The sequence below is a fragment of the Geospiza fortis genome, unplaced genomic scaffold (genome assembly GCF_000277835.1).
Source record: "Geospiza fortis unplaced genomic scaffold, GeoFor_1.0 scaffold117, whole genome shotgun sequence".
NCBI classification, from domain to species: Eukaryota; Metazoa; Chordata; class Aves; order Passeriformes; family Thraupidae; genus Geospiza; species Geospiza fortis.
In genome coordinates, this window is record NW_005054500.1 from 209,745 (window position 1) to 222,895 (window position 13,151).

General features: G+C 49.5%; 1 protein-coding gene across 1 annotated transcript in view; it reads left to right on the plus strand.

Moving 5' to 3' along the window:
* The window catches only part of LOC115948743, a 26,996-nt gene extending 20,282 nt beyond the window's left edge, over positions 1-6,714 (plus strand). The window contains exon 2 of the mRNA XM_031063389.1: positions 3,971-6,714. Coding sequence (XP_030919249.1) covers positions 4,039-6,714 — 2,676 coding nt within the window. The 5' untranslated portion in view covers positions 3,971-4,038. The remainder of the gene's footprint in view (positions 1-3,970) is intronic.
* The last annotated feature ends 6,437 nt before the right edge of the window (positions 6,715-13,151 follow it).

Here is a 13,151-nt window from a genome sequence, read left to right on the forward strand (position 1 = left end):
TTAGTCTTGAAGTTGCGGCAGGAATGTCTGGGAATAACTCACATCCCAAAGTGACAGCCTGAGAAATGAGGAGCTGGTCTCCTCCTCAGGCACCAGATGGAGGAACTGTCCTGCTCAACCCTTGGTTTTTTGGGAACAAAACCTTCTATGGTCTCTGCAGGGACCCATGGCAGCACAGCTCCAGCGTGAATTTCTGCTGCAGGGTTTAAATGGAGGCAGGTGGTGTTGAGGCCCAAAAGTGCCTGGGGAAGGAGGTTCTCTCTTAAAACCTCCACGGTGGTGGGTACAGGAGGCTGAGTAAAGAGACAGCTAGAGCAGAGCATCAAGCACTGTGCTTGGGCTGGGTAACTGGGGTGAGACTGGAGGTGCCCGCTGAGTTGTAGGAGTGCATGGGGTGTGTGGCAGTGGTGGCTGGGCTGGGGAGCTGTGGGGTGTATCTGGCAGTGGGCATTTGGGGTGTGTAATTGGAGGGTGTGCTTGGCTGTATCCAGTGTTGCTGTGTCACTGTGGGCTGTATTTGGCAGGGCACATTTAGGCTGTGTCACTGTGGAGTGTGTTTGGCTGTATTCCTTCAGGATGTGTAACTGTGTGGGGTGTATTTGATAGGGTACATTTAGGGTGTGCAGCTGTAGGGTGTATTTGTCAGTGCCCATTTAAGCTGTGTCACTGTGGGATGTGTTTGGCTGTATTCCTTCAGGATGTGTAACTGTGTGGGGTGTATTTGATAGGGTACATTTAGGGTGTGCAGCTGTAGGGTGTATTTGTCAGTGCCCATTTAAGCTGTGTCACTGTGGGATGTGTTTGGCTGTATTCCTTCAGGATGTGTAACTGAGTGGGGTGTATTTGGCTGTGCAGATTTAGGCTCTGTCACTGTGGGGTGTATTTGGCAGTGTACATTTAGGTTGTGAAGTTGTAGGGCGTGCTTGGCTGTATCCACTGATGCTGTGCAGCTATGGGGTAGGTATATTTGGCAGTGCCCATTTAGGCTGTGTCACCATAGGGTGTATTTGGCAATGCAAATTTAGGCTGTGCCAGTGTGGGGTGTATTTGGCAGTATTCCATCAGGATATGTAACTGTGGGGTGTATTTGAAAGTGCACAGTGATGTTGTGTAGCTCTGGGATGCATTTGGCAGTGCTCATTTAGGCTGTGTCACTGTGGGGTGTATTTGGCAGTCCAGATTTAGGCTGTGTCACTGTGGGGTGTATCTGGCAGTGCAGATTTAGGCTGTGTCACTGTGGGGTGTGTTTGGAAGTCCAGATTTAGGCTGTGTCACTGTGGGGTGTGTTTGGCTGTATCTAGTGATGCTGTGTCACTGTGGGGTGTATCTGGCAGTGCCCATTTAGGCTTTGTCACTGTGGGGTGTATCTGGCAGTGCTCATTTAGGCTGTGTCACTGTGGGGTGTATCTGGCAGTGCAGATTTAGGCTGTGTCACTGTGGGGTGTATTTGGCAGTCCAGATTTAGGCTGTGTCACTGTGGGGTGTGTTTGGCTGTATCTAGTGATGCTGTGTCACTGTGGGGTGTATCTGGCAGTGCCCATTTAGGCTGTGCAACTGTGGGGTTTGTTGAGCAGTGCCCATTTAGGTAGTGTTACTTTGGGGTGAGTTTGGCAGTGCAGATTTAGGCTGTGTCAGTGTGGGGTGTATTTGGCAGTGCACAGTGATGTTGTGTAGCTCTGGGATGCATTTGGCAGTGCAGATTTAGGCTGTGTCACTGTGGGGTGTATTTGGCTGTATCCAGTGTTGCTGTGTCACTGTGGGATGTGTTTGGCAGTGCCCATTTAGGCTGTGTCACTGTGGGGTGTATCTGGCAGTGCCCATTTAGGCTGTGTTACTGTGGGGTGTGTTGGGCACAGGCAGTGCCACCAGTGTCTCCATCACAGCCCAGAGCAGAGCCAGCAGTGCCTCACATGGTGAGGTGCTTTTTTGCCTTTTAATAAAGGGCAAAAATGGCCAGGAGGAGTGAAGGGGAGATACAAAAAGGTGAGAAGCAGCTCTGTGAGCACTGAGGCTGGTGAAGATGGTGAGGATGAGGTGCTGAACAGGGGTTGATCTCTGGCAGGAGTTGTGGCCTGTGCAGGCCCCACACAGGAGCAGCTTCTCCTGACGGCAGCGGGACCTGTGATGGCTCCACAATGCAGCAACGGGACCTCTGGAGGCTCCACACAGGAGGAGGGGGATGTTCTGGGTAGGAATTGTATCCTGTGGAGCTGATTCCTGGCAGAAATTGTAACGACTGGAGGCCCCATACAGGAGCAGTTCTCCTGACGGGAGCCGTGGCCTGTGAAGGCCCCACAGGAGCCTGAGATAAGTGTGAGAAGGAAGGAAGGACAACTATCATGTCCCAACCGTACCTGTCCCAGTTCCCAATCCTTCTGCACCCCTTGGTGGGAGGTAAATCCCCTCAGAAGATGGGGAAGTTGAGCCATGGTGGGTGGGGGTAAGACATGGTGTTAGTTTTATCTTTGTTTCTCCTTATCCCGATCGGTTGGCAATAAATCAAATTGCCAAGGATTGGAAAGGGGTCACTGTATTTTTATAAGAGCCCATCGGCTTTTTCCTCTGATTTCCCCCCTTGCCTCGGGTGGGCAGCACAGTGAGTGGACATCTGGCAGCCCACCACAGCAGCAAACACTCATTTCTGCTACCCTAAGCACAGCTACTGCCAAAAATGCTTGGCACAAGCCCTGTGGCAGGGCTCGTGGAAAGCCAGATGACTGTTGTCCATAAAAAAGAGGGATGCTGGTTGTTTCTCTTGGCTGTGCTCTGCTTCCGTGGTGCCTCTGCCATCCCTGGGGGTTTCATGGGTTGTCCCTTGTTGGAGGCAGACATGGTGGCAAGGTCGAAACAGACTTATTTAACTGAATGCAAGGATCATGAGATGCTCAGGGAGTAGCTGCTGCATTAATAACCTTAGCTTTACCAGAAATAGCAAGTTTAAATGTTTTAAGTAGATCTGGGGCCTGTTCACAGTCCTAGTGTGGCTCTCCTGCTGCTTGGGGGAAAGTGGAGAGTTTCTCCATTGTCAAACCCATGTCTTGGGGGCTCACCATTTCTTTCTTCTTCCTCCTAAGGGTAGGATTGGAAATTGAGGGAATTGAACCCCGTTGAGTGCCTGGCATGTATTTCTGCTTTGTAGACAGCAAACCCAGGACCAGCAGACCAAGCCCCATTAAGCTGTAATATCGAGACAGGGTAGATGTGTTCTGGTGGAAGGGAAGCTTTAGGAGCTGAGCAGGAGTTCAGCTGTATTCCCACAGCTGGTTCAGAGAGGTTTCCATTGCTGCTCTGGATGGAGGAACTGGATTTTTAATCCTGTCCACTAGAACTCACTTGAGGGGAACATGTTTTTTGTAGTATTGAGTGGTGGCCAAGCAGCTTTCATTGAGCAGACCAGTGCCAGGAGGGATTCCCATGCTGGTGCCATCACTACTGTATGAAAAACCTGGCTTGGATATTCCGCGAGTTTTCTGATGTTGTAGTATTTTAGAGTTGCATTGCTTCCAGGAAAAGGCTCATCCTGACTTTTCTTTGAATGGCTGCCTGGAGAGACTGAGCTATTGGGAGCGTGGTGCCGGTTCCTGGCAGATGGGGATGGTGGAGATGACAGTGACATGTGCAGGGGCACTGACTGGAATTTCCTCTCTCCTCTCTGCCATGGACTCTAATGCATTTTGAGTCTCCACGGCTTGCAAAATGAAGATGTGATTCATGGGATTCTGAGCATATTTTGTGGTAACTTTATTAGTGCAGGAAGTTTATTTGTGGTCACTGAGTGTTCAGTCATTTAAAGCAGATTTAAGTAGCTTTAAAATTTATATGGTTTGGAAGCAAAATTTCAGCCTCCCTGGAATCAGTGGGGAAAACCACCACCACTGCTGGGATAAGGTTTGACTGGTGATGCTTTATGAAATGTGTCTTCTAAAAGTTTTCTGCTCTAATTGCGTTCCTTTGTTCTTTTCCCTTAAAGTCTTGTGAAGAAAGCAATCTGAGGACCATGCATCCGTGACTCCTGGAACCAGCCTGTGAGCCAGGGCAATGGAAGTTCTAGAGGGCCTCCAGCGTACTGCTTCTGTGAGCATTCCCAATGGATGTGCCAACAGGATTTCCCAAGGAAACATGGAGGGAGGGAGCACTGATGCCTTGGAGGCCTGTGGTGCTGAGCACTGCGCCTCTGGCGATGCAGTCCCCAGTGAGCAGGAGGAAACACACAGGTATAAGAAGACAACCAAGGGCAGCCGGATCTGGAATTTCGTCAGACGAAGGAAAGGACTCTCTACGAATAAAGACAGGCCCCAGTCCATGATTCTGTTGGGAGTTGCCTCTGAGGCGTCAGAATTAAAAAAGCCATCCTTCATGGACAGGGTACGCTCGTCAAAAAAGGGAAGATCCTCCAGGACACCCAAGAACGTGGATTTGAGAGCATCCAGAGTGCAGGACGTGTGTGACCCTGAGGAGGACCTTCATGGCAGTGGGCAGAGAGCTGTCTACAGGGTTAGGAAGCTGGGCGATGGCCGGAGGCCCTCCCGCCACTCCTACGCGGGCTACATCGAGGATTTGGACTCTTCTTTTGAGGACATAGAGCTGAACATCAGCATTCCTGAACTCGATGCCACTGAAAGTAAATGTCTCAGGGATATCAGTGGCAGATTACATGGTGAGGATAATGATGGTAACTGCCACAGAATACCGGCCAGGAAGAGCGAGTCTATGAATTTTGAGCATGTTAAGAGTCCTGCAATTACAGAAGGGGACAATCAAAAGAGGTGTGCTGTGCTCCCACAGGAGAGCAGGAGAGGAAGGAGCTCTGATGTCTGGAGCTATCTGAAAGGAATTTCATTAGCTAGCAAAGATAATTCAAAGCTCCCAGATCAAAGGGCTGAAACCAATTTCCAGAACATGGAAAATACAACTGATCATTCCGCTTCTTACTTTGACTTTGATACAAGATGTGAGGAAAATCTCAGCCAGCGAAAAAAATCAAATGGTGCTGCCAAAGCCACTCACTTTGGGGGTGTTGTGAGGTTCTTAAGCAGCGTGGCCGAGGCGGCTCGGCGGCTGCGAGGCTCCTCGAGGGCGTTCTCCCCCGATGAGAAGAGGCCTCAGCGCAGTTTCCGGGGCCGCAGGCAGGACGTGGCCTCCCCCAGAGAGGGCTTGGTTATCGAGAACGAGAGTGCCAAGGCCTTCTGCACGGTGGGAGCCTGCCTGCAGTCCCCGGATTCGGGCACGTGGGAGAACCTGAGCTTTGAGAGTTTGGGGGGGAAGGAGCCCCTGCAGCACTGCAAAACCACAGATGGGCTGAAAGGCCTTGGTTCCTCTGGCCTGGACAGTGGCAATGACAGGCTAAATGAAACCTCACCTTCTCCCTTTGGGCCAGAGCCATCCATGTCCCAACTGGCAGAGCTTGCAGATGGTTCTTTCACTGAGCTGAACAGCAAAGACCCCTCTGAGGATCTGATTGAACTTCCAAAGATGACTCTGGCTGAACCGATTGCGGACTTAGGCACTAATCCAGAGAAGACCCAGGTCATGGCCAGGGACCTGCCACCTTCTCATGATCTTTCTGTGAATAGTCTGGATACTGTGGACCTGGCCTGTTCTCCAGCTGCCAGTGGGGACTTTTCTGCAGAAACTGAAGTGCAGACTCACCTTCCACAGGCATCACCAACTAAATTTGATTCTGGAGATGTGACTTGTGCCCCAGTGGTTGCTAAAGACATGGATCCATCTCCAACAGTTGCTCAGGAGCTTTCAGAGACAGAACTGGATAATCAGGACTTGAGAAATCCTGAGCTGCCTTTGCAAAACTTGTCTGGAAGTGAGCTGGAGTTTCAAGACACTGGCAGTACCCTGGAGAGGGTCGTGGGCAGGGACCTGGCGCCTTCTCCAGATCTTCCTGTCAGTAATCTGTATGCTGCAGGCCTGGGCTGCTCTCCAGCTGCTGATGGTGCCTTTCCTGCAGTGACTGAGGCTCAGGCCCACCTTGCACAGACATCACTGACTCAACTTGATACTGAGGACGTTGCTTGTGCCCCAGCGATTGCTAAAGACGTGGATCCATCTCCAGCTGCGGCTCAGGAAATTTCAAGGACAGAACTGGATAATCAGGACTTGAGAAACCCTGAGCTGCCTTTGCAAGACTTGTTGGGAGGTGAGCTTGGGATTCAGGACTCGGGCAGTAGTCCAGAGACATCACAGGCTGTGGGCAGGGATGTACCACCTTCTCCTGATCTTCCTGTGAATGAGCTGGGTGCTGTGGACTTGGACCATTCCTCAGCTGCCAATGGTGACTTCTCTGCAGCACCTGAGGCTCTGATCCACCTTCCCCAGGCAGCTGTGACTGAAGAGAACCAAGACAGTGTCAGTACTCTGGAGAAGAGTCAGGTCACAGGCAGGGACCTGCCACCTTCTCACGACATTCCTGAGAATATTCTGGATGCTGCGGACATGGGCTGTTCCGCAGTTGCCAACGTGGACTTTTCTGTAGTGACTTTTTTGAAGTGTTCCACAGTGAAAAGGCAGGGTTTGGAACAGCCTGGTGGCCGCATTAAAAAGCGGGGAACTGCTTCATTTGTGGAACAAAACTCTGTGGAGGTCATGGACAGAGTGGAAGAGTTTGACTGCAGCACGGAGTGCAGGCCCTTCCAGGTGCATGTCTCGAGGATTGTCTCTTCTGGACGCCTCAAAAATGGCAAGGTAGGAGCAGCTTTGTAAGGTTTGCAATAAGACTCCGTTGTTGTACATCTCAAAAAGCTGGTTTGCGCTGGAAAGCATTTTTTTACATCCCTCATTGGGATTTGCAGCTAAGGAGGTTGTTCTGTGAATAGTGGCAGCAGACAAAGCTCTTAGATCAGTCTGAGTCTGAGCTCTTAAACCTGCAGAGCTGCTTCTCCTAAGACCCTTCGTGTGTATCAGTGTCTCTTGAAGAGGGTGTAGCAGTTTTATGTATTCCTAGACACTAGCTTTAGTTTTTTTCCTCTCTGCATTTAGGTTCATTGGAAGTAGAAGCTCCTAAGAAGAGGGGTTTTAGCAAACTGAGAGTTTTTAAGTGTGCTGTGGGCAAACAGAACTTGGCAATTGCACTTTGACCTCTGTGATTCCTCACCTTAAAGAGTTGTAGGAGTGATGGGGTGGGTGATGAATGAGAGGTGGGCAATGCTAGTGGCTCCAGTCATGGCAGGACACTCTTGTCTGGTACAAGCAAGTCTTTCAAAGCCCTTAAAATCCTCAGAACATGTAAGTGGACACTGCATTTTCAACTAGATTCTGGGTGTTACAAATCTGTCTTGTCCAGCTTATTTCTATGAGACCTCAGAAGTCCTGTGGAGCCAGCATGACGCCCAGCTTTAGGGTTCTTTTGGGTACCTGCTGGTTAGCTGAGGCTGGAATGAGGACTTTTTCTTTTTTCAACGTGCCAGGTAGAAAAATAAGGTTGATTTGTGAAGAAATTTTCTCTTTTCCTATTGGGTTTGGAGAGACAAGAGATATTCCAGAGGTGGTGACAATGCTGCCTGTTGGAAGAGGGGTCACAGTAACTTCCGAGCCAAGAGGGGAAGTGTTTGATAATTGGCAGCAGATTAGAAATGCTGGGGGAAAAATCTGAACTTCTGACTCACGGCTAAAACAGGCAGCAGTATTGTTAGTTATTCCTGGTTTTGTTTTTCTGCTGTTTCTTTGTAATACAAAGAGTTACAGAAGCTCTCTGTGTAATCCCAGGCACTCCAGAGGAGGGAGTAGTGGTTGGTCACTTCTTGGGGTTTCTGGAAGAAACATTTTTAGGAGGAGCTTAGGAGAGCTGTGGTTTGATATCCCTTCACAGGGACCAAGCTGAAAGTATTCTGGGCAGGAGCAAGATGAGAGAGGCATGAAAGGATGGAGTGGAGCAGAGGGAAATACAAGCACTCTTCTCCTGGAGCAGCCACATCCCTGCTGGGAGGGCAGGGCCTGCCTGTCTGGTCCCAATGCTTTCAGGCACAATCCCAGCGCTCTCCCAGCTCAGCTGTGTGAACAGGAGATGCCCTAAGTCCCAGCTCAGCTGTTGCAGCTTACTAACATGACCAAGAAATTGAAGTATGGTGCTTGAGATAACTGGACAGGAAACCTCCCCCGAGTTCCCGAGGAGCGTGGCGATAGCACACGGCCTCCGGGCTGCTGAGGCTTCCTGTGGCAGGGAGGGCTGACTGCCTCCTGGGCAGGGGCTGCAGCAGGGGGAGGGAAAGCACACAGCCCCCACTGGGTTCTGGACACCTCCTGCACCCCAGGAACTCCTGCTGCAGGTCTGGCAATGCACAGTGATTGAGTGGTGGCACCAAACCCAGAGCAGAGGGAGGCTGCTGGAGGGATCTCCTGGGCAGGAACAGCCCTGGAGTGTCTGCCAGCAGCTCCAGTAACAAATGACCTGAGATACCCCAGGGATTTGCTCGCCTATCTCCCATCAGGGAGCGGCACTCGGAAACACTTCACCAAAAATAAACATGGGAGAGGAGTAACTTCAGCCCGAGCGTGACAGTAGCAGCAAACTCCAGCCTCTTATTGTTTTAGGGCTCAGTCCATCTCTTTGCTGGCACCTGTTTCTCAGGACAGTCACTGGTCCTGCTGCCTCCACTCCAGGCTGCTCTGATTAACTGTAGGATTTGTATTTCAAGGGAAGTGCTCAACCACAGGCAGGAGAAAGTGCTGCCAGGATGGGGTGGCTTGGCCAGGCCAGCTGCCCTGAGCAAGTTCCCAGCAGTTTTACAGTGTGTGAGCGGAGTGGGGCAGAAAGTATTTCCCAAACAACTTAAACATTACCCCAAGAAAAGCATAAAAGTGCCTGTTCCCACAGAGACTCCTGTGGGGAGATGGTGTGAGAAACTGAGGCTGGGGTAGCACAAGGGATGCTGGAGTGGGATTTAGGGGATGATCTGTACATTGGTTCTGTCAGTAAGTAAATCTGTTTAGTTGTATCTGCAATTAATGCACCTGGTTTTTGCTTTCCTGATCTTGCCTTTAAAATTCTAATATGTCTGGGCAGGGGCTGAGTGATGATATGGGCAAGTAGTTTGGTAGGATTTGATCCTGGTGCTTTAAAGGAAATAGCATTGCAGCAGTATTTAAGAAAAGCAGATACAGAAAAGTAGAAAAGCACATCCCTGATAGTTGCTTTCAGACCCCATCCCAAATTCTCCTGTGTTCTGGGAACTTGTGAAACAGTGGAGATAAAATGTTTTTAAGAATCGGAAGAACAGTAAAGGTCAAAACAAATTGTCAGTGGAAAATGCATTACTCCATTCAAACTGCTGCAGCTCTGGAGTCACAATGCCATCCTTGTTCTGAGACATGAGATATGGAGTGAAAGATGTCATGGAGGTTTCACTAGGTTTTGGACAGAGTTTCATTTTTCATGACTCCACTGAAGTGAATTATCCTCCTCCAACCTCTAAAAACACCACAGCATCCCAACAGGGAAACTGCTGCTGCAGGAAGTCAGGCATAGCCCCAGGAGTTGTCTTTGAGCATTTCCAGTAGCTTGAGATGATGTTTAGATGGAAAGCAGCTTTGATATCATGTATTTTGCAATTCCAGCCTTCCATCAGGGTTCCAAACTGGCTGGTGTGTCCATGGACGGGGTTTGTGGGTGATTTGATACCTCCTTTGGAGTGCCGTGAGGAGAGGTTGCAAAATGGGCATCTGAATTCGTATTTCAGGTATCAGTTTGGGGTTTTTAGGACCCAGAAATAAATGTCAGGTGTATTTCTGGCAGAGATCCCTGCTTGTCCCAGGGCCGTGACCAGGAGCACCTCGGAGCCTCTGGGCTCGTGTCAGCCTCGCAGTGGCAGAGCAGAGGCTTTCACCGCAGTCTTTCTGTGCCCTCTGCTGGCTTGCTTGGGAAATAAGAGGTTATTCTGATGGACCAGAAAGCCAGATCTTTTCCTTGGGGTTCAGAATTTTATCTCCAAAGGGTTTGCAGGCTGCAGCTTGCTTCTGGCTGTTCTGCACCATCCCCCAGTTGCGTTTGTGAGGCCGTTCTCTGGGGGAATTAGGATTGCCAGAAGTGTCCAAATGAGATTTCTACAGGCTTGTCGAAAGCTTGGCAAAAGCTGTGTGTCCCATAGGAGGAGGTGCCAGGCTGATGGGATGCTGGGCTTGGTTTCAGGGCTCTGTAAGGGGCTGTGTGCTCAAACTCCTGCATCACTGCAGATGTTCCCCTGGAGGAGGTGCTGAGGTTGTTCCTTTGAGTCCTGGCCTCGGATCCAAACTGTCCCAGTGCCACAAAGGCTGTCCCTGGTGCAGAGTGTGCTGCTGCTCCAAGTGGCCCACATGGATATGGGTGCTGTCAGGGCCTTAGGAGGTTTTTGGGGTTCCATAGGGGCTCCGTGTGGGAATGCAGGAGCCTCTCGCTGTGGTGGGTCTGACTGGAAGCGCAGCATTGCTGATTTGCCTGAGTGTGCACATGCCAGGGGATGGGTTTGCAGATCTGCTGTCTGATAGCTGGGGCAGAGCTCAGATCCTCCCACAGCTTTGGGGTTTGGCTTTAGTGCAGCTCCAAGTGCCTTTTCACAAGAGAAAGATCCAGCAAAATTCCCTTTTTTATCTGTGTTTGTGGAGAAATTGCAGGTGATGCCCATAGTGACTTTTAGCTTGAGATTGGTTTATTGTGGGAGCAGCTGCAGAGATGGGATTGCTGAGTGGATTTATCCCTTTCCTCCCACTGCTGAATGACACTGACCAGGAAATTGTATCTGGGAGAGTTGATCTTCAGAGCTTTCTTTATCTCCTGGTTATTCAGCTTCTGGGCTGTGTCTCAGCCTGCTGTAACAAAAGACTTTATAGTTCTTCCAAATGAAGAATTAGTACTTCACTTTCTAAATCCTGCTGTTGCCAAAAGAGTGCTGTATTCCTGTCTGCAGCGAGATGCAATTTACTTGCAGAATGAAGATTTTGGGTATTTATGGCTTTTAATATGGTTGTGTCTGACAATCATTTTATTTTTAGAGGAGACAAAACCTCTAAAGCCTATCTTCAAGCTGTGCAGATTCTTGTATTCATAATAACCAGGAGGTGCTAGCAAAATCTTGAATTAAAGCCTATATTTAGTGCTATCTATAGTGGGGTAGGGTTTTTTGGGAAACGTATTTTTAACATCCTCAGGGCAAGGCAGGTTGAGTTTGCAAAGCTGGTAGGCTTTACATGTATACAGAAGCAGCCATGGAACACATGGATAATTCAGATTTCCACATGTTTTCTTTAAACACATGCTGTGTCTTCCCTTTATCCCATTGTCAGCCTCAAAAGTGAAACCAGGGCATCAGAGTAGGGATGGGAAGGGGCACCTCTGGGCCTTGCTGGCCTTATGCTAAAGGGACTCTGTTGAAAATTCCCTGGATGGAAGGTTTTCTTTGGCTTTTACCTCCTCCCAGCTGCTTTCCAGCCAAGAGAGGTGTACTGGCTCACTGGATATGATGCTGGTGCTGGGAGATGGAGCCTTAATTCATCCACAGCTTTCCTCTGGGGTAATTACAGCCTGTCTGCTTTGTTCTTCATCTGCAAATGAAAATAACAGCACAGTGAAAATGAGCTGCTGGAGTCTTGAGGATGGATCCACCAAACCATCCCAGACCCTCAGTTATTAGCAGGCTCCTGGAAGTGTGACAGATGTGTCTGTGATTGAGCCTAGAAACCTCTTAGAGAGGAACACCTCCTGTTTGCTTCCCTTGACCTTTGTCAAATGATTTTTCTTCTGATTTCTTGACTCTAAGATTATACACAAGACTTCCATGGTGTCACATGTCACAGAGAATAAAATGAAAAGCAGGAGGTTGAATTGTGATGTTTTTAAAAAGAACATTCCATTCTGCAAAATGTCATGGTACAGTTGTCATTTTCAGGAACTTTTCCTCCTGGAATAGAATAATAAAAGTTGGAGTGAGGAAAACACCAACATTTTTGCCCACTTAGCTGTAAATGCCAGTTCTTTGGATTAGTGTTACAAAGCATGAAGGTAAAACTGAGGTATTTGACCATTTTATGGGTGCTTCAATCAATTGCAACTGTTTTATTCAAGTAGATATTTTGTAGGCTATTGATGCAAGGACATGTCTGGTTGCTGTTGCCCTCAGTGAGCTGCCAACCCGTTTGGCTGCTCTTTGCTGTTCCTGGGAAGCAGCCAGCCCTTGCTGGTATGGGGTCCTCAGCACCAGCTAATTCCTCCCTGTGTCTGCTCCTGCTGGGACTTGGGAATGGGAGAGCAGCCTCACCCCCAAAATGCAGAGCAGCAGGGGGGTCTCCATCAGGGTCACTCCCAGTTCTGGGACACTCAGTGCCACTGGAAGTGTTGGGCTCAAAGCTGTACAAGGTCTGAGCCCCCTGCGCTGGTGTTGGGATCTTTAGCTGCTCACAGTGACCCCGAGAAGAGTTCCAAAGTCTCTTTTCCCAGCCTGGGCTTGAAGGAGGAGTCAGAGCTCTTCATTTCTCGGTCTCAAGGTTGTTTATTGTTTCTTATCTATAAAAAATTCTCTCCTGCCCTGCTGTGGTCCATCCAGCAGGACAGTTCCAGGCACTCTGCCTGCCCCCAGGGCAGTGTTATATCTTTATCCTACAAACTACGTGTACAATGTTGACAATGACTTTCCAATACCCATCACCTGTGTTAGACAGTGAGCTTCTACTCTAAACCAAAGCGTGAGTGCCAACATCACAGCAGAAGGTGGAGGCCAAGAAGAAGAAGAAGGAGAAAGGCTGGACACACCCAGTTCCCTCCATCTTGCCTCCTCAACCCCCATACCAAAAACCCCAAAATCTACTTTTCCACCCCGTGATAACTTCACTATTATTCTGCCTAAACTGTTGTGGCTTGCTGATCTTCAGATAAGGTTGGTAGTTTGCTCCACGGGTCATAATCAATCCCACAGGTGTTCTGGGCTCCGTGCCAGGGCTTCTGAGCCCCCTGGCAGGGGTCCTGGTGTCCTGGACAGCAGAGGGATGTTCTGGGTTCCCACGCGCTGTGGGCTGCACACCAGGGCCAGCAGGTCCTGACCTTGCAGTCAGAAATGCAATGGGTGCAGAGTGCAGCGAGCAGTGCTGTAGTAATTCTGTGTATTATTGTATGTCCTGTGCTTGCTTTGCCCGAGATGTGAGTGCTGTTGGTAAAACCCTCCTGTGCCCTTCTCTCG